The 21758-nt window shown below is 38.7% G+C and overlaps 1 protein-coding gene and 1 long non-coding RNA gene across 3 annotated transcripts in view; both read left to right on the forward strand.

The window, feature by feature from the left end:
* The window catches only part of BLTP3B (bridge-like lipid transfer protein family member 3B), a 108360-nt gene extending 95831 nt beyond the window's left edge, over positions 1-12529 (forward strand). Inside the window, exons 20-21 of one of the 2 annotated variants that reach the window (XM_066357027.1) lie at positions 2431-2621; positions 11028-12529. In XM_066357027.1, coding sequence (XP_066213124.1) covers positions 2431-2621; positions 11028-11153 — 317 coding nt within the window. In that variant the 3' untranslated portion in view covers positions 11154-12529. The remainder of the gene's footprint in view (positions 1-2430; positions 2622-11027) is intronic. The other variant, XM_066357034.1, reaches the window with a different exon arrangement.
* Positions 12530-15903: 3374 nt separating this feature from the next.
* LOC136385750 (uncharacterized) lies at positions 15904-19624 on the forward strand. The gene is made up of 2 exons (XR_010747866.1): positions 15904-16041; positions 16462-19624. It is a non-coding gene; the product is annotated as an uncharacterized lncRNA (long non-coding RNA).
* Positions 19625-21758: the final 2134 nt, after the last annotated feature.

The following is a 21758-nucleotide window of genomic DNA, read 5'->3' on the forward strand; positions in this document are numbered from 1 at the left end:
AGTTGGCTCAGCAGTACAGCATTGACCCGATGTGTGAAACTCCCAGGTTCAATTCCCAGTCAGAGCACAAAGGAGAAGCGACCATTTGCTTCTCCACCCCTCTCCTCCCATCTCTATATCTCTCTCTTTTCCCAAAGCCATGGTTCGGTTGGAGCAAGTTGATCCCTGGCAGTTGCTGAGGATGGCTCCATGGCCTCATCTCAGGTGCTAAAAATAGCTCAGTTGTCAAGCAATGGAGCAACAGCCCCAGATGGGCAGAGCATGGCCCCATAAGTGGGCTTGCCAGGTGGATCCCAATCAGGGTGCATGCGGGAGTCTCTCTTCCTCCCTGCTTCTCACTTAAGGAAAAAAGGAGCTATGGATCAATTTTGGAAATATTGCATCTTAACAATATTAAGCCTTTTCATCCATGAACATGCAGTCTTTTACCTTTTTTTTTTTTTTTTTTTTGTATTTTTCTGAAGCTGGAAATGGGGAGAGACAGTCAGACAGACTCCTGCATGCGCCCGACCGGGATCCACTCGGCACGCCCACCAGGGGGCGGCACTCTGCCCACCAGGGGGCGACGCCCCGTTGCGACCAGAGCCACTCCAGCGCCTGGGGCAGAGGCCAAGGAGCCATCCCCAGCGCCCGGGCCATCCTTGCTCCAATGGAGCCTCGCTGCGGGAGGGGAAGAGAGAGACAGAGAGGAAGGAGAGGGGGGAGGGGTGGAGAAGCAGATGGGCGCCTCTCTTGTGTGCCCTGGCCAGGAATCGAACCCCGGACTTCTGCACGCCAGGCCGATGCTCTACCACTGAGCCAACCGGCCAGGGCCTTACCATTTATTTAGATCTGTGATTTCACTAAACCTATTCATTAGTTCTTAAAGAGTTTTTCAGTGGATTATTTAGGGTTTTTTTATATGCACGGTTATGTCATTAATGAGTAGAGATAAGTTCCTTTTTATTGTGGATACCTTTTATTTCTTTTTCTTGCCTAATTGTCTTGGTTAAAACCAGTGGGACATTGTTAAATAAAAGTGATAAGAGCAAACATCCTTGTCTTATTTCTGATCTTTAGAGAAAAGCATATGATCTTATACTATTAAGTATTTTATTGGCTGTGGGTTTTTTGTAGTTAGCCTTTATCAGATTGAAAAGTTTCCTTCTATTTCTAGTTTGCTGCATGTTTTTATCACGAGAAGGTGTTAGATTTTGTCACGTTTTTTCTGTTTCTATTGAGGATAATTATGTGATACTCTATTCTATTAATGAGATGTATTATGCTAATTATTTTTCTTCGGGGGGGCTATTAAAACAACCTTGCATTCCTGGGATAAATACCATTTGGCCGTGGTGTGTAATTATCTTTATATAAAATATATTGCTGGGTTTAGTTTGCTAACATTTTGTGTAGGATTTTCATGTTTATATTTATGAGCATATTGATTTCAGTTCTATATGATTTTGGAATCAGGGTAATACTGGCTTCATAGAATAAACAGAGAAATGTTTCTCCTCTTCTTTTTGGAACAATTTTTAAAGATTTGGTATTCTTCTTGAACTGTTTGGTAGAATTCACTATTAAAACCATCTGGGCCTGGGCTTTTTGGTAGAATTTACTATTAAAACCATCTGGGCTCGGGCTTTTCATTGTGTTTAGTGTTTTGGGGTACTTGGTCAATCTTTTTATCCTGTATGCATTATTCACATTGTCTATTTCTTAAGTCTATTTTAGTAGTTTATGTCTTCTATTTCATCTAAATTATCTAATTATTAGAATACAGTTATCAGCCCTGGCCAGTTGGCTCAGTGGTAGAGCGTTGGCCTGGTGTGCAGAGGTCCCGGGTTTGATTCCCGGCCAGGGCACACAGGAGAAGCACCCATCTGCTTCTCCACCCCTCCCCCTCTCCTTCCTCTCTTTCTCCCTCTTCCCCTCCCGCAGCTGAGGCTCTATTGGAGCAGGGATGGCCTGGGCGCTGGGGATGGCTCATTGGCCTCTGCCCCAGGTGCTGGAGTGGCTCTGGTCACGACGGAGCGATGCCCCGGAGGGGCAGAGCGTCGCCCCCTGGTGGGCATGCCGGGTGGATCCCGGTCGGGCGCATGCAGGAGTCTGTCTGACTGTCTCTCCCCGTTTCCAGCTTCGGGGGGGAAAAAAAAATACAGTTATTCACTGTATTCATTAAGGTTAATAGGTTAATATTCCTTGTTTTATTTCTGATTGTAATAATTTCTTTCCCTTTTTTTCCCTCTTTTCCTTTTTTTGGTCAGTTTTGTTCACTTTTCAACAAATGAACTTTAGGTTTTATTGACTTTCTCTTTTGTTTTTCTATTTTATAATAATGTATCATATTAAAAGAGATATATTCATTTTTAAATAGTTATTCACAATGACATTAAGATTTGTCAAGTATTTGAGAATGTTATCTTAGCATTTTATTTGTTTGATCAGATTCTCAGATGCTTAATATTGGAAATGATTTGAAAGAAAATGTCACCAGTGAATCCGCGCTTACCAGCAGAAAGTACGATCTGAAGAAGCAGCACAGTATCACTCAAGCCACGCAGACAAGTCCAGAGGTCACTTGGCCTTCTCAGACAGTTAACTCTCCTGAGTGCTCCTCTGACTTGACTAGGGAACAGGTAATAGGAAAATTAATTTATTCTCAGTTTTAATAACTAAAATCAATGTTAGATACTAAATAAGAAGTAATTTATTATTTAAGTAATGTTTATTGGGTACCTGTTATGAACCTCCACACTGTTAGATGCTATGGATACAGTGTTGAACAAGATGGGGACAGGCTCAGCCTTCCGAGAGGTTGTGGTCTGAGGGGAGTAGAGGAGTGTGTGTGGGAGAGTGCTGGTTCCTGGAATCTAGCAGCGCTTCCTGGAGGATAAGTTCATTTTGATGTCTTATTTTTAATTTGCAAAAGTATAATATTTCAGAAAAATACTTAAAATGTTCTAACTTCCTGCCATGCTATTAGTTAGTACTTCTTTATTTTCCTCTGAGGCTCTTTTTCATAATTTTCCAAACAGTTGTTATTTGTGTGTGTATATATGTGTGTGTGTGTGTATTGTATTTTTTACCTTAATATTGTTTAACAGTTTTATTTTTATATCACTATGTATGCTTCATATTTATTTTTAATGGCAGAATAAGATGGATGTATATGTACTGTCATTTCTAAACCTTGCTTTTAACATTTGTTAACATTTGAGTTGCTTCTTTTTTTATATATGCCATTATAAATAAATGAAATGTACAGGAGAAATTTAATTCTTTATGATAGAACCACAGAATGAGTTAAGTCGTCTATTCAATGGGATTTGTTGGATGTCAGCTGTGATCTAGGATATAGAATTGAACAGTATACCATCCTTATTTGTTGAGCAACTCAAAATCGAGTGGGAAAGATAGGGGTGTGCAGTTGGTGCTTACAGCATGCTGTGTAATACTATACTGTAGACTGAGGAAATTCTGGAAAGTACCCAGCTTGGTTTATAAGGCAGGAATTCTTAAGCTGGGACTCAGAGAAGTCTGAGAACTCTGAAATTAAATGCATATATTTTTATCTGTAAATGCCTATTTTTTGGGGGGGAGAAAGTACTTAGTTTTATCAAATCTTCATAGTTAGGGGTTAGAGAATAAATAGTTCTAAGAGGATAAAATGCTTGAACTGAATTTTAATGAGGAGAGGAGAGACCTGTTGGTTATCTAGATGAAAATGTCTAATGAGCTATTCAGAATGTGGGTCTGAAGCTCGAGAGAGTGGTTTAGCTGGAACTGGCTATATATGATAGTTGGAGACACAGGTGTACGTGAGATTATCTGAGAGGGTAACTCAAGTGATAAAGGAAGATGACCAATTATGAAATCTAACAGAATATTAAAATTTAAGAGTTCTTAAATAGCAGAGGAAAAGAGATGAAAAGTCCATAGTGGAGAGGGATAAATATGAAAGAGCTTGTAGCAGAAAAGGAGAGACACTGAGGAAGAAGAGGCGAGGTCAGCAGTGTCTAAGCCACAGAGAGGTCCAGGAAAATTAAAAATAAATCACTGTTAGATTTCTCTCTCTCTCTCTCTTTAAATTGTAGAGAGAAACAGGAAGGGAGAGATGAGAAGCATCAACTCCTAGTTGTGGCACTTTTTTGATTGCTTCTTTCTTTTTGTATTTATTTATTTATTTTATTAATTTATTGTGTTTACATAGATTCTAGTGTCCCCCCGAATACATCTTCCCCTTCCCCAGTACATACCCTCTGTCCCCCTCCCCGTAACACCCTCCGCCCTTCCCTCCAGGATTTGCTTTTCTGCTCTTATCTATTCACCCTGTCATCACCTTTCCCTCTGTCCACTTTTCTTCTGGATCCTTTGATCCCACCTCTGTCTCAATTCCGTTCCTCAGTTCTCATTGTTCCTTGGATTCCTCAAATGAGTGAGGTCATATGATATTTTTCTTTCTCTGCCTGGCTTATTTCACTCAACATAATAGTTTCCAGGTCCATCCATGTAGTTGCAAAAAAATATTTCCTTTTTTGGTTTTTTTTTTTTTTTTTTTTTTTTACACAGACAGAGAGTGTCAGAGAGAGGGTTAGACAGGGACAGACAGACAGGAATGGAGAGATGGGAAGCATCAATCATTAGTTTTTCATTGCGCATTGCAACACCTTAGTTGTTCATTGATTGCTTTCTCATATGTGCCTTGACCGTGGGGCTAGAGCAGATGGAGTAACCCCTTGCTTGAGCCAGCGACCTTGGGTCCAAGCTGGTGAGTTTTTTTTTTGCTCAAGCCAGATGAGCCCTCACTCAAGCTGGCGACCTCGGGGTCTCGAACGTGGGTCCTCTGCATCCCAATCCGACGCTCTATCCACTGCACCACCGCCTGGTCAGGCTATTTCCTTCTTTTTATGGCCTCATAGTATTCCATTGTGTATATGTACCACAGCTTTTTAATCCACTTGTCCACTGATAGACACTTGGGCTGTTTTCACATCTTGGCTATTGTAAACAATGCTGCCATAAACATGGGGGTGCATTTCTCCTTTTGACTCGTTGATGTGGTGTTCTTGGGATATATTCTTAAAAGTAGGATGGCTGGGTCAAAAGACAGTTTGATTTTTAATCTTTTGAGGAATCTCCATACTGTTTTCCACTTGGCTGCACCAGTCTGCATTTTCACCAGCAGTGCAGGAGGGTTCCCTTTTCTCCACATCCTTGCCAGCTCTTATTGTGTGTTGTTTTGTTGATGAGCGCCATTCTGACTAGTGTGAGGTGATATCTCATTGTGGTTTTAATTTGCATTTCTCTAATGACTAGTGATGAGCATTATTTAATGTGCCTATCGGCCATCTGTATGTCCTCTTTGGAGAACTGTCTATTCATTTATTTTGCCCATTTTTTGATTGGACTGTTTATCTTCCTGGTGTTGAGTTTTACAAGTTCTTTATAAATTTTGGTTACTAACCCCTTATCAGACGTATTGTCGAATATGTTCTCCCATTGTGTGGTTTGCCTTTTTATTTTGTTCATATTGTCGTTAGCTGTGCAAAAGCTTTTTAGTTTGATATAGTCCCATTTGTTCATCCTGTCATTTATTTCACTTGCCCGTGGAGATAAATCGGCAAATATATTGCTGCGCGAGATGTCAGAGAACTTACTATGTTTTCCTCTATGATGCTTATGGTTTTATGACTTATATGTAAGTCTTTTATCCATTTTGAGTTTATTTTTGTAAATGGTGTAAGTTGGTGGTTTAGTTTCATTTTTTTACAGGTAGCTGTCCAGTTTTCCTAACACCATTTGTTAAAGAGGCTGTCTTTACTCCATTGTATTTCCTTGCCTCCTTTGTCAAATATCAGTTGTCCATAGAGCTGTGGGTTTATTTCTGGGTTCTCTGTTCTGTTCCATTGATCTATATGCCTGTTCTTATGCCAGTACCAGGCTGTTTTGAGTACAATGGCCTTGTAGTATAACTTGATATCAGGAAGTGTGATACCTCCCACTTTATTCTTCTTTTTTAAGATTGCTGAGGCTATTCATGTTCTCTTTTGGTTCCATATAAATTTTTGGAATATGTGGTCTATATCTTTGAAGTATGTCATTAGTATTTTAATTGGTATTGCATTGAATTTATAGATTGCTTTGGGTAAAATAGACATTTTAATGATGTTTATTCTTCTTAGCCATGAGCATGGTATATGCTTCCACTTGTTTGTATGTTCCTTGATTTCTTTTATCAATGTTTTATAATTTTCCGAGTACAAGTCTTTAACCTCCTTGGTTAAATTTACTCCTAGATATATATATATATTTTGCAATAGTAAAGGGGATTGTTTTTCTTAATTTCTCTTTCAGACAGATCCTTTGTGGTGTATAAAAATGCCTTTGATTTCTGAGTATTAACTTTATATCCCGCCACCTTGCTGAATTCATTTATCAGGTCCAGTAGTTTTTTGACTGTGACCTTAGGGTTTTCTATGTACAGTATCATATTTTCAACAAATAATGATAGTTTTACTTCTTCTTTTCCAATTTGGATGCCTTTTATTTCTTCTTCAAGTCTGATTGCTGTGGCTAGGATGTCCAGAACTATATTTAATAAGAGTAGTGAAAGGGGGCACCCCTGCCTTGTTCCTGATCTTAAGGGGATTACTTTTTTTTTTTTTACAGAGACAGAAAGAGAGTCAGAGAGAGGGATAGATAGGGACAGACAGACAGGAACGGAGAGAGATGAGAAGCATCAATCATCAGTTTTTCATTGCAACACCTTAGTTGTTCATTGATTGCTTTCTCATATGTGCCTTGACCGCGAGCCTTCAGCAGACCAAGTAACCCTTTGCTTGAGCCAGCGATCTTGGGTCCAAGCTGGTGAGCTTTTGCTCAAACCAGATGAACCCGCATTCAAAGCTGGTGACCTCGGGGTCTTGGAACTTGGGACCTCCGCATCCCAGTCTGACACTCTATCCACTGCGCCACCACCTGGTCAGGCAAGGGGATTGCTTTTAACTTTTGCCCATTGAGTATGATGTTGGCTGTGGGTCATAGATGGTCTTTATCATGTTGAGGTATGTTCCCTGTATTCCCACTTTGCTGAGAGTTTTGCATAAATGGGTGCTGGATTTTATCGAATGCTTTTTCTGCATCTATTGATATTATCATGTGGTTCCTGTCCTTCCTTTTGTTATGTGATGAATCACATTGCTTGATTTGCAAATATTGTATCAGCCTTGCCTCCCCAAATAAATCCCACTTGATCATGCTGTATGATTTTTTTCATGTATTGCTGGATATGGTTTGCTAATAGTTTGTTGAGAATTTTATCATCTAATTTCATCAGGGATATTGGCCCATAGTTTTCTTTCTTTGTGTTGTCTTTGCCTGGCTTTGGAATCAGAATTATGCTCGCCTCATAAAAGGAGCTTGGAAGTTTTCCTTCCTCTTGAATTTTTTGAAATAGCTTGAGAAGGATAGGAGTTAGTTCTTCTTTGAATGTTTGATAGAATTTGCCTGTGAAGCCATCTGTGCCAGGGCTTTTGTTTGTTGGGAGTTTTTTGATAATTGTTTTGATCTCTTTTATTGTAATCTGTGTATTTAGGTTTTCTGATTCTTCCAGATTGATTTTTGAAAGATTATATTTTTCAAGGAATTTGTCCATTTCACCTAGGTTGTCTAATTTTTTGGCATATAGTTCTTCATAGTATTTTCTTACAATCCTTTGTATTTCTGCTGTCCGTTGTTACTTCTCCACCCTAATTTCTAATTTTATTTATTTGAGTTCTTTCTTTTTTTTTCTTGATGAGTCTGGCTAAGGAAGTGGTTCTCAACCTGTGGGTTGCGACCCCGGCGGGGGTCGAACGACCAAAACATGGGTCGCCTAAAGCCATCGGACATATTTTATTTAAAAATGTATAATAAATATGTATTTTCCGATGGCTTTAGGCGACCCCTGTGTTTTGGTCGTTTGACCCCCGCCAGGGTTGTGACCCACAGGTTGAGAACCGCAGGGCTAAGGGTTCATTGATCTTGTTTACTTTTTCAAAGAACCAGCTCTTGGTTTTAATTGATCCTCTGTATTGTTTTTTTAATCTCTATGCCATTTATTTCTGCTCTGGTCTTTATTATTTCCTTACTTCTACTTCCTGTAGGCTTTACTTGCTGTTCTTTTTCTAGTTCTTTTAGTTGCAGGATTAAGTTGTTTATTTGAGCTTTTTCTAGCTTCTTAAGGTATGCCTATAGTGCTATGAACTTCCCTCTCAGGACTGCTTTTGCTGTGTCCCACAGATTTTGAGTGGTTGCATGCTCATTTTCATTTGTTTCAAGGAAATTTTTTATTTCTTCCTTGATCTCATTGTTGGCCCATTCGTTGTTTAATAACATGCTGTTTAATTTCCAAGTGTTTGAGTGTTTTTCAGTTTTTCTGTTGTAGTTGATTTCTACTTTCATGTCATTGTCGTCAGAGAAGATGCTTAATATGGGTTCAATCTTTTTAAATTTGTTGAGACTCGTTTTATGCCCTAATATGTGGTCTATCCTAGAGAATGTACCATGAGCACTGAAAAGAATGTATACTCTGCTGCTTTAGGGTGAACGGTTCTGAAGATACCTATTAAATCCAGTTGATCTAGTGTGTCCCTTAATTCTGCTGTTTGTTATTTTTTTTTTCTTGAGGATCTATTCATTGGTGTTAGTTATTGAAATCCCCTACTATTATAGTATTGCTGTTGATCTCTCCCTTTATGCCCATCAAAATCTGCTTTATATATTTAGGTGCTCCTATATTAGGTGCATAGGAATTTATAATGGCTATCTCTTCCTGTTGGATTGCTCCCTTTATCATTATGTAGTGACCTTCTTTATCCCTTACTATAGTCTTTGTTTTAAAATCCATTTTGTCAGATATAAGTATTGCTACCCCAGTTTTTTTTTTTATTTGTTTGCATGAAATATTTTCTTCCATCCTTTTACTTTCAGTCTATGTGTATCTTGTTTTGAGGTGCGTCTCCTGTAGACAGCATATGTGTGGGTCCTGTTTTCTTATCTGTTCAGCTATCCTATGTCTTTTGATTGAAGCATTTAATCCATTTACATTTAAGGTTATTATTGATATGTAATTGTTTATTGCCATTTTATTCTTTAAAGCTGTATTTCTCTTTTGCTATATTCTTTTCCCCCTTTGATCTGTTTTCAATAGGCCCCTTAACATTTCTTGCAGCATTGGTTTGGTTGTAATGAATTCCTTGAGGTTTTTTTTGTCTGGGAAGCTTTTTATTTCTTCTTCAATTTTAAACTATAGTCTTGTTGGATAAAGAAGTCTTGCTTGCCCTGGCCGGTTGGCTCAGCGGTAGAGCGTCGGCCTGGTGTGTGGGGGACCTGGGTTCGATTCCCAGCCAGGGCACATAGGAGAAGCACCCATTTGCTTCTCCACCCCCCCCCTTCCTCTCTGTCTCTCTCTTCCCCTCCCGCAGCCAAGGCTCCATTGGAGCAAAGGTGGCCCGGGCGCTGGGGATGGCTCCTTGGCCTCTACCGCAGGTGCTAGAGTGGCTCTGGTCGCGGCAGAGCGACGCCCCGGAGGGGCAGAGCATTGCCCCCTGGTGGGAGTGCCGGGTGGGTCTCGGTCGTGTGCATGCGGGAGTCTGTCGGACTGTCTCTCCCCATTTCCAGCTTCAGAAAAATACAAAAAAAAAAAAAAAAAAAGGTAGTCTTGTTTGTAGGTTCTTGTTCTGCATTACTTTGAATATTTATTGCTAATTCCTTCTGGCCTCAAGTGTTTCTGTTGAGAAGTCAGATGTCATCCTCATGGTTGTTCCTTTGTAGGTGATTGACTGGTTTTCTCTTACAACTTTTAATATTCTTTCTTTATCTCTTAGCTTTGATATTTTGATTATGATATGTATTGGTGTGGGTCTCTTTGGGTTCTTTTTTAATGGGGTTCTCTCTTCTTCTTGAACTTGTGTGATTCTTTCATGCATCAATTTAGGGAAATTGTCAGCTATAATTTCTTCAAAGAGCTTCTCTAGTCCTTATTCTTTCTCTTCTCCTTCAGTAACCCCTATGATGCGGATGTTATTTCTCTTTATGTTGTCACAGAGCTCTCTTAGTGCTTCTTCAGACTTTTTAATCCTCTTTTCTTTTTGCTGCTCTGCTTCCGTGCTTTAGCTATCTTGTCCTCTAAGTTGCTGATTCGATTTCTCTGCTTCATCCAGCCTGCTTTTAATTCCTTCTTGTGTAGTCTTCATTTCTGATATTGTGTTTGTCATTTCTGTCCGGTTCTTCTTTATGTTTTTCGTGTCCTTTTGATGTTTACAATTTCTTTATTGAGGTGTTCATTAAATCCATCAATTGTAGCTTTGAGTTCCTTAAGCATCCTAACAATCATTATTTTATACTCTGCATCCAGTAATTTGATTACTTCCGACTCTTCCAAGACTTTTTAAGAGGATTTATCTTGTTGAAGCATATGACCTATGCTTCTCTGCCTTCTCATTATTTTCCAGTTGTGGTCTCCTTATGTAGTAGAGCTGCTTTGAAGTCTCTGTAGATTGCTTCTTAGTACGTGCCTTGACTGGGGTGAAGGGCTCTAGGCAAGCCAGTGACCCCTTGCTCAAACCACCAACCTTTGGGCTCAAGCCAGTGACCATGGGGTCATGTCTGTGATTCCACATTCAAGCCGGTGACCCTGTGCTCAAGCTAGATGAGCCTGTGCTCAAACCAGTGACCTCAGGGTTTTAAACCTGGGACCTCAGCATCCCAGGTCAGCACTTTATTCACTGCACAACTGCCTGGTCAGGCTGTTAAATTTTGAAATTAGGAGTTAGTGTTTTGAATTTCTGGGTCAAAACTTACAAACATTTTTAAAGACTTGAAATGTGTTTCCAAATAGTTTCTCAAAGCAGTTTTCAGCATAAGTGCCCTCTTGCCAGCACTGCGTATTTTTACTGTTCCAAGTGTCACACTGTTAGCTGCTATATAAATTGTCTCTATTTTCTGAAATTTTCTGATTTTTCTGATTAAATTCTGTCATTTTTTCAAATTTATCATTTCAGCTCATGGAAGAGAATGAATCTCTTAAGCAGGAATTGGCTAAAGCTAAGATGGCTCTCGCAGAGGCTCACTTGGAGAAAGATGCTCTCCTTCATCATATAAAGAAGATGACAGTTGAATATCAGTAGTGGCAGTCAAAAACTCAGATGACAGCACTGGAATAGGGAGGTTATATTTATAATGTGATGGTACCAATTAGTGGAAAATTTCCTTTTCATAAAAAGACAATAAAATGAAATGAAATGTGATTAAGTGGTGACTATTCCAAAGCCAGTTTAGGAAGCATTAGGTACAGGCATTACAATCTCTTGGTTGTTTTGGGTTTTGGGGGTTAACCCTCTTTTTAACTGGCGTGATATAGGGAAGTCAACACATAAGGTAAAATAATTACATGTCTAATGAAAAGATGATGTCTTTTCCTAATTTTGATATTTACATTATAGGCATTTTTTAGAAAAATGAAAATATATTGTATTCCACAGATTGCTGAATTTGTCACTATCTGTTATGAATTACTATTATTTACAGAGTCAAATGCTTTTAGGGCTAATGTAAAATAAAAGGCTTACATTTTAAGTGTTATTAAAATAATGTGCTTAAATCTATAATTGTTAAACAGTCTAATAAGATTAATTATATAATTACTGGGTTTGAAAATTCTGGAAAATCATGCCCTGTTGAACCGATAAAGTAACTTGGAAATGTGAAAAATAAATCATTTTAAATGATGGGTAAACTGTATAACTTGAAGCTATAATTTTCAATAGAAAAGATGGTACAAGTGTAAAAATAAAAGCACAAACTATAACAAAGCAAAACAGAGTATATGGTCAACTGATTTAAAAAACATTATTTGTATGCTCCTTGAAACATTTATTGATAGAGGTAAAAGTAATTTAACTATTCTTTTAAATTTGGCAACATTTATAACTAAGATTTTTAATTAATACTATTTATATTACTTCTTTAACTTTATCTTTATTTGAGGGGAATATTTTCAGAGAATTTTCTTTATATCATACATGCAGAAATAATTTCGTACCATTCTTGTAGTATCAGATTAGTGAATGTTTGCACATACCCAATTTATATAGCTAGTTTTGATTAAAGTTCTTTGTGACATATGTACTATCTTCTATAATAAGAATAATTGGTAAGTTTTTAATTCTATTTTCTAGGAATTGTTAAGGTTGAAGCCAACATGAGAATCTCAGTCGTGTATTATGAAATAAATGTTTGTGAGTGTTTAAGAAAGTGAGGCTTTTGAAAATTTAAATATATTTCTGATAGAATTAAACTAAATGGGGTCTATTTTAAAGTTATATTCTTAAACATAAATGTATCCAAGATAGAACATGAAACAGCTGGACTAATTTTTCTTTAAGATACTTGAAAATTTTAAATCACCTTGTGACACTTTATGGTGCTGTGCTTGTTCGCATGACCTCTATAGCCATCTTTATATCTCAGTCCTTGGAGGAAAATATATGTTTCATTTACATAAGTGTTGGAGTGACTTATACTTTATTGAAAACAGTACTGGCCTCTTTTTTTTTCTTCTATAACATCCATTTTCATTGATATGATTTTCAAATACAGGCCCTGTTTTTGGATCTGAGAATACAACAAAGAACATTATTAATTGTTAATATTTTACCACAGAGTATTTAAAAATTTTCTTACACCAAAGGTCTTAAAGCAAAGGTCTGATTAAAGATTTAAACAGCTTAGCTAATATCCTTTGTAGGGCACTTTTGATTTATAGACATATATTCCACAAATGCAGTCTCTCGTAGAGAACAGCAGGCTGGATGGGACAGTCACTGTCAGCTGGCAGTATTGCTCAGGGTGGATCTATTTGCTCTATAAAATTGAAATTTATGATATAGGGCAATTGTTTAGTGTTACAGACGCTGAATGTCTTTCTTACTATTTTTCATTGCTCTCTCTGAAGAAAATCATATAAATAGTAAAGATGATTATTAATATGTATCTGAGCATTCTATATACTTTGTTGTTTTTAACAATGTATAATGAATGCTATTTTTATAGAGATTTAAAATCCATAAAACACATCCAGAAACACTCTTTCATGTAATTCCCACACACACACACAAACTCCCTGGGAGTAGATATTCACATTTTAGAAGTTAAATAAAAACCCTAAGGCTCAGAAAGGACATATGACTTGACTGAAATCACAGTAACCTGCTCCTTTGACTCAAATCCCAGTTATACACTTTTATTTTAGTCAGTGATTCACAGATTTTTGCTAGGGGTGGGGAGAATCACTTACTGTCTTTTCTCTGTTTGAAAGATAAATATAATACTTTAAATAGTGTGCATGTGTATGATATGATTTTTAATTGACTAAGTGAAACCCAACCTTTTTTGGTGGTGTGAGAAATAATAGGAATAAACCTATATTGCCATATCTTGAAAAAAATTTTTTCTAAATCTTTAGCAGAGACATGTTAGTGATCAGGGGAAGGAAATGATAATCATGTTTCTCATTTAACATTTTCTTGGTATCTTGTATTTTTTTTTCTCTTCTCATTTTATCTTAGAATTTCAGAAGACCACCTTGTGAAACTAGTTGTGGTCAAGTATTACTTAAGCCATGAAAAAATGGCTGTGCATGGTTGCAGGCAAATGTAGGTGGTATTTTAACTGTAGTTATTTTTATTCACTACTTGCTAATATGGGAGTTATAACTTCCTCTTTACTAAGTTTTTATTAACCTCCATTTTATTCAAAGCATCTTCCTATTTCAGTGAATGGCAACACTATCACCCTGGTTCCCAAGCTAGTAACCTAGAATTTATCTTAGACACCGTCCTCTTCCTAACTCTCTCTCTCTCTCTCTCCCCTAACCTCCATCAATTCATTACCAGGTCCTGTCAGTTTACCTTGCACGCATCCTTCAAATTTGTCCACTGGTCTTTACTTCCCACCACCTTTCTAATCTAAGCAACCATCGGCACCTTTGGTCTGCATTACTTGAATTGCCTTCTAACTGGTATTCTCTAGCTACTGTGGACCTCTTCTGAATCATTCTCCATATGCAGATAAAGTTCTTGGTTTTGAAGTGCAGTTTTAAGGCAACAAACCTACTCCATTCTTACCCCTAGCTTAAAACACTTCAGTGACCATTTTCAGTTACTTTGTGTTCTGCTTTCATTGCACTTGAAGTATGAATAAGGGAGAACAGAGTGCTTCTTATACATTGGAAACTTTGTTCATGCTATTCCTTTGGCTTGAAATACATTATTCTATTCCCTGCCTAGTTAATTACTAATTATCTTTCAGTTATCAGCTCATTCCCTAATTTCTGTCACAAAGCAAGGCTCCTGTTACACATTATCACATGAACACATGCCTCTAGTTAGCATTGAACACTTTTGTAATTTTACATGTATTTGTTTGATTAATGTAGACTCTCTAGATCAGGGGTCGAGAACCTATGGCTCGCGAGCCAGATGTGGCTCTTTTGATGGCTGCATCTGGCTCGCAGACAAATCTTTAATAAAAAAAATGTTAAAAATATAAAACAGCCTGACCAGGCGGTGGCACAGTGGATAGAGCGTCGGACTGGGATGCAGAGGACCCGGGTTCGAGACCCCGAGGTCACCAGCTTGAGCACAGGCTCATCTGGCTTGAGCAAAAAGCTCACCAGCTTGGACCCAACGTCGCTGGCTCGTTCAAGGGGTCACTCGGTCTGCTGAAGGCCCGCGGTCAAGGCACATATGAGAAAGCAGTCAATGAACAACTAAAGTGCCACAACGAAAAACTGATGATTGATGCTTCTCATCTCTCTCCGTTCCTATCTGTCTGTCCCTATCTATCCCTCTCTCTGACTCTCTCTCTGTCCCTGTAAAAAAAAAAAAAAAAAAAAAAATATATATATATATATATAACATTCTCATGTATTATAATCCATTCATTTCCTACTGCTCATGTTCATGGTTGCAGGTGGCTGGAGCCAATCACAGCTGTCCTCCAGGATAACAGCAAATTTTTATTGGATAATGCATAATGTACACGGGTCGTTGTATGGCTCTCGCGGAATTACATTTTAAAATATGTGGCGTTTATGGCTCTCTCAGCCAAAAAGCTTCCTGACCCCTGCTCTAGATTGTAAACTCCATGAGGACAGGAATTGTGTTTTTGTTGTCATTGTTCAACTTTGTATTCTTTATGCGTCATACAGTGCCTGGCACATAGTAGGTGCTCAATTAATTTGTTGAAAGAATAAAATGGATGAGATATCAAGGATGTTTTCAGATATTCAGTTCTTCCTTTCAGTTAGATTGAGGGGAGATAGAATACAGACAGAAAAGTCAGTAGTGGTTATTAAAAGGGACATAGTCCTTGAGTCCACAGGGAAAAAACTGGGGAATGGAGAAATCTGCCATACTGTGTTCTTCAGGATTTTGAGTATCTGAACTTACAGTAAGTTTATCTTAAGCCATCAGAAAACAAATTAACATCACTTCATAAAACTACTACAATGCCAGGATATCTGTCATCTGGCTTTGATTATAGCATATGGTGTTGAGGCTGTCAAGATCTGCTAGTCCTATCAGCTAAACAAAATGGAAATAAGGCCAAAAGAATAGTGGCTGAAAGTTTTTGATTTTGAAAAATTTACTGATACACAGGCTCTATGGCAGGGGTCTCAAACTCAACTCAGCATGTGGGCCGCAGAGCAAGATTACAGCCGTTCGGCGGGCCACATTAGGTCTACAAAAGGCAACTGTTACGCAACACTTTTCAGTGTCACAAAATGACCAGAAACTGTAGTTCATGGATTAGTCTGTGGGCCGCACAAAATTGTTCGGTGGGCCGCAAGTTTGAGACCTCTGCTCTATGGTACCTAATACCTTAGAGTGCAGTCTTGTTTTAGCTTACATCTAGAGATGCTAAGGAAAGTAAATTTTGAACTTGTTTCAGTTTCCTTTTAGAATATGTAAGAGCTTGAAAGTTGAATTTGCACAGGATATAAAAACAGTAAAGGCCCTGGCCGGTTGGCTCAGCGGTAGAGCGTTGGCCTAGCGTGCGGAGGACCCGGGTTCGATTCCCGGCCAGGGCACACAGGAGAAGCGCCCATTTGCTTCCCCACCCCTCCGCCGCGCTTTCCTCTCTGTCTCTCTCTTCCCCTCCCGCAGCCAAGGCTCCATTGGAGCAAAGATGGCCCGGGCGCTGGGGATGGCTCTGTGGCCTCTGCCTCAGGCGCTAGAGTGGCTCTGGTTGCAACATGGCGACGCCCAGGATGGGCAGAGCATCGCCTCCTGGTGGGCAGAGCGTTGCCCCTGGTGGGCGTGCCGGGTGGATCCCGGTCGGGCGCATGCGGGAGTCTGACTGTCTCTCCCTGTTTCCAGCTTCAGAAAAATGAAAAAAAAAAAACAAAACCAAAAAACAAAAAAAACAGTAAAGCAGTAATGTTTTAAACCACTAATTTATTAAATTATAAATCTTTATAAATGTTTTGCTGTTTTTATTGAGAAATACCAAAATTAAGGTAACATGAAGCAAAAAATGTAAACATGATGGTTTTTATAAACCATTGAATATATCTAATGGATCACTGAAGGGGAGGGAAATTCATATTAATGTTACAATCTTGAAATTAAGTATATTTGTTGTCAACACTGCTATGTGATCTTGGCAGATTTGAGAGTTTGAAACACTTTTAAGAGAAAAACTTTAAAAAATATAAAATCAACTTATTGTCTTTTTTCTATTTATATAGTAAAAGATATATTATAATTTTTGATCTTAGAGAAAACAGGTATCTAAATCACCAAGAAGAGTCATCTGGGTTTTAAAAGATTCTGAAAAAAACCCACAAAACTTGGAAAATAGATTTTCTTTTCTTTCTTTTTTTTTGGGGGGGGGCAGAAAGAGGGACAGATAGGGACAGACAGGAAGGGAGAGAGATGAGAAACATCAATTCTTCGTTGAGGTTCCTTAGTTGTTAACTGATTGATTTCTCGTATGTGCCTTGAGAAATGTGCCAGGGGGGCTTCAGCAGACCGAGTGACCCTTTGCTCAAGCCAGCGACCTTGGGCTCAAGCTGGTGAGCCTTGCTCAAACCAGATGAGCCTGTGCTCCAGTTGGCGACCTTGGGGTCTTGAACCTGGGTCCTCCACGTCCCAGTCCGAAGCTCTATCCACTGCGCCACTACCTGGTCAGGCTAGATTTTATTTTCAATTTGTGTCCTCAATCAAAAGTCAATTCATTCACATGTTATATTTTGACTGGTAAGTAAAATATCTCATTCTTGTCTTTATTTGTATTTTTATGTGAAATTTATTTAGGTGAAGAAATACTGGAAGTCATGGTGGTTAGGAGAGTACTGTGAGGTGATTAACCTTTTTCTTGTGTTTATTTAGCAGAATTTTTTGGTTGGTATGTATGACAAATTACTCAAATACAGTACTGTATTATAAATGTCATCAAGAATAAATGAGAATATTTTCAAAGACATAGGTGTGTAAATAAAGGTTTAAATAAATAGAAATTAGAATAATCCTTGTATGGGTGAAATAAATTTAGAGGGGTATTATCAAAGTTTGTCTCAAATATTTTAAATCACTTCAATTAAAATAGACATATAGTAAAATCAGTGCAGGAGAGTTTCAGAAATAATCACTGTGAACAAATCCAGTGTAAGGAAATGTGTTGAACAAAACTCCAATGCTTGAGCACTTGTGAAGGATCTATGGTAAAGAATTTACTTGGTGTATCGTGAATTAAAGCAAAAAAGTAGATACACATAGAAATTCTATTTATTGTACAAAAATTGGCACATACAGAACCTCTTTAATAATGATATGCCTACAAAAGTGAGCATATTTTTTCCAAAATGGGAAGCGGGAAAGCAGAGAGACAGACTCCCGCATATGCCTGACTGGGATACACCCACCAAGGGATAATGCTCTGCCCATCTGGGGCGTTGCTCTGTTGCAACCAGAGCCATTCTAGCACCTGAGGCAGAGGCCACAGAGCCATCCTCAGCGCCCGGGCCAACTTTGCTCCAATGCAACCTTGGCTGTAGCAGGGGAAGAGACAGACAGAGAGGAATGAGAGGGGGACGGGTGGAGAAGCAGATGAGTACTTCTCCCGTGTGCCCTGGCCGGAAATCAAACCCGGGACATCCACACACCAGGCCAACACTCTACCACTGAGCCAACCAGCCAGGGCCTGTAATTTTTACATATACATACCTTTATGCCTTCAGAATTCAGTTGTTGCCTGACCTGTGGTGGTACAGTGGATAAAGTGTCAACCTGGAATGCTGAGGTCACTAGTTCGAAACCCTGAACTTGCCTGGTCAAGGCACATATGAGAGTTGATGCTTCCTGCTCCTCCCCCTTTTTTTCTCTCCTCTTTAAAATGAATAAAATCTTTTTTTTTTAAAGTATTCAGTTGTAAAATAAGTTTGCTGAGTAGCCTTCAGCTTTGTCTTTTGATCCACTTTTTGTGTGGTTCCATTATTATGTCTAGAGGCCATTACTTGTGACCAGTTTTAGAAACTGGGGCAAAATAATATAAAAATATTCACTGCAAAGTCCTTTTTGCCATGTAAAACAACATAATGGTCTGGGGAGGCGGGTGGGGACCATTAGTCCACTTAGTCCTTGTGTTCTTGGTCCTAGTTTTTATTTTTTAGCATAATTGCTTTGATTGTCCATTAGTTCTAAATTATCTTCTTAATATATCTTGTGAGCACACTAAATATATTTTGTTGTTGTTAATGTTATTTCTCATTTTCTAATTACACAAATTAGTTGGCATTTGTATTTATGTAACCGTGGGATATATTTTCTTAACATACCATGAACATTTTCCCATGTCACTCTATAAATAAAATCTTAATTATTATATAGTATTTCATTGATTAGATTACCAAAGTTTACCAAGTGCTGTATAAATCATTTGGGATTTCCCAGTGTTTTACTATTGTAAATGACTGTAGTGAACATTTTTATGCCAAGAGATCATCTACTTGTGGGATTATTAGGATAGTTTCCCAAAAGTGGAATGACTGCATCAAAGGCCATGAATTTCCTATAATCAAAACTACTTTTCGGAAGGCTTCAACAAAGTTTGTGTCCTCAGAAGCACTGTCACCAGTAGTGAGTATCATCATTAAAAACAAAGCAACGGTTGAAATGAAAGGGCGTTAGACAATAACTGGGAGTCACATGAAGAAGTAAAAATGTCAGTGAAGATAAATGCATATGCAGTTTTAAAAAATATTATTGTAATAATGGCATGTAGCTCTACTCTTTCCTATCAGATTTAAGACTAATACATTTTTTTTAATTGTTAGTACAAAATAACTTTGTTTTGTTACTATGTATTTGGTTTGCTATTTAATGTAAGAGACTAAGGCATTAAAGCTTTCATCAGTTTATGTTTTTGGACACAGTGTATAAATATGTGACGTTGTGTGCCAACTGAAAGGAGTGGGGACAGAGCTGTTAAAGAAACAGAAGTGAGGCAACTTCTCTGGCCTCCATCTTACCTCGGGGCCAGGGAACCTTGCCGGACAGGATGCGCTGTACTCAATAAAGCCTTTTACTATTCCACACTTCGCGGCTCCGAGCCCTCTTCCTTTCTTCTCGGCGGGGAAAAATACCTTACATTTTGGTGCCCAAAACCCAGGAGGAGTAGAAGTCCGCAAGGACCGCTCCTCTTCCTCATCCCCTCCGAGAAAGAACCAGGAGAAAGAACCAGGATCTCCGACCTTCCACCCACTTTGGTGCATGGTGAGGTAAGTCCCCTGCCTTCCTCTCAGTTCTTTCCTCCGAGACTCCCTGTCCGAAACCGTAGCTATGTCAGGGAAGTCTTTTCCGTCCGTCCGAATGCGTGTGCTGTGGGGACTTCCCAAGCACATCCACTTTACCTTTTATGTCCGTGGCCAGACCTTGAGATTTAGAACGCTAATACTCAAATCTGACTACTCTGAGGACTGAGGGCGGCCGTGGGGACACAGGAATCTCCCTCCCTAAAGAAGAAGAAACTGTTCTTCTCCGCTGTGGCCAGGCCACAGAACCCAATGAATTAGCCTCCTGAAGGGACTTTTGGTTTTAACACCCTCATCCATTTATCGCCAAAAAAGCTGGGAACTGATTGGAGATCTCTTACATTCACGGCTTCTAATTATTCACGCACCTGTCCTTAATCTCTGTGCTGCCTGTTCCACCGCGCAGGCCTTTTTCTGGCCAGAGAAGAAGAAAAATAAAAGAAAGAAAGAAACAAGTGAGAAGTGGTTGAAGCCTAAATCTATTTTGAAGGTGCAGCTATGAAGGATTTGGATGTGAAAGATGAGACTATCATTGATCTCTGATTTGTGACCTGAACAATTACTGAAATGCCTGGTGGAAGGTTCAGCCATTCTGGACCTGAACCACAGTGCTATGATCACATACCCACATTCAGCAAACAAAAGCCCCGCAGATAAGTTAGGAACCGTCTATTGTAACTTTAACATATCTCTTTTGTGTATGTGTAAGGTATGTTTGATTTTAGCTTTCTAAGTAGTTTGTAAAAATAATGAGAGAATAAGTATAGATAAAAAGCAGAAGAGGTTTAAAAACAGCTCTCTGCCACTCTGGTATCCATGGGTCAGGGAGGGGAGTAAGAGCTAGGACAGGAGACCAAGAATCAGTGACAGGAGGAAATTAGGACGGTGTGGTGCCCTGAAAGGCAAGTGAGGAAATTGTTTAAAAGGAGGGAAATGATTGGTTGTGGTAAGTGCTGCTCAAAGGTCAAAAAGATGAAGAGTGCAAATTGACAATTAGATTTAACAATATGGACATGGTTAGTGACCTTGAAAATGGTTTCAATGTAAATAGGAGCAAGACCTGTTTGCAGTGGGGCACAGGGAAAAAGATGAAAAACTGGAGAGAATGAGCATAGCACTCTAAAGACTTCAGTATTAAAAGGTAAGCCAACCATATAATTTACAGTCCAAACTGGAACGTTTGCAAAGGGCACCATTAATAATTAAGCCAAAATTTAATAATCAAATATAAACGAACTGTCATGACAAACGAATGTCATTTTATGAAGGAGACGGGGCTATGACTGGAAGTGTGGTTAGTTTTCTTAATAAGGGAGAAATAATAGGAAATAGAAGTAATCTGGAAGAGAGGGAAAGTTTTATGATAGAGGAGAAAAGAATGACATTCTTTGAGTAGGCAAGGGGACAGTATACATTGCACAAGTGGACTGTAGCCAGGGGCATGTAGAAGGCAAATGATAAATGCAGATAGGGTGGGTGATGTCAAGTGAACTCTTGGAAATTTAAAAAGTTTGTATTTTCTCATTGAGATAGGTAGGGAGGTCATTAGCTAATGAGGATTAGGGAGGAGTTACTGGAGGTTTTGGGAGAGAGAAAATATGGAATAGTTTTATAGGAGAAATGAATGAGTGGTGTAGAGAAATACAATATGTTGCCAAGCACCATTAAGGTTAAGTTGTGTTTAGTCATGTGTTGAAGTGAGACCAAAAAACACTGGGTTTTTTTGTTTTGTTTTCCATCCAAGTACTAACCAGGCCAGATCCTTCTCAGCTTCTGAGATCAGGCGATACTGGCCACGTTCAGGATGGTATGGTCATAGACATATTTTTGTTTTGTTTTTTCATGCCAGGTTTTATTGCAGGTGTAATTATAGAGTTGAAAATCGGATTTATCAGGGATTATTGTTTAGTCAAGCACA

The sequence above is a fragment of the Saccopteryx leptura genome, chromosome 1 (assembly GCF_036850995.1).
Source record: "Saccopteryx leptura isolate mSacLep1 chromosome 1, mSacLep1_pri_phased_curated, whole genome shotgun sequence".
In the NCBI taxonomy this organism is placed as follows: domain Eukaryota; kingdom Metazoa; phylum Chordata; class Mammalia; order Chiroptera; family Emballonuridae; genus Saccopteryx; species Saccopteryx leptura.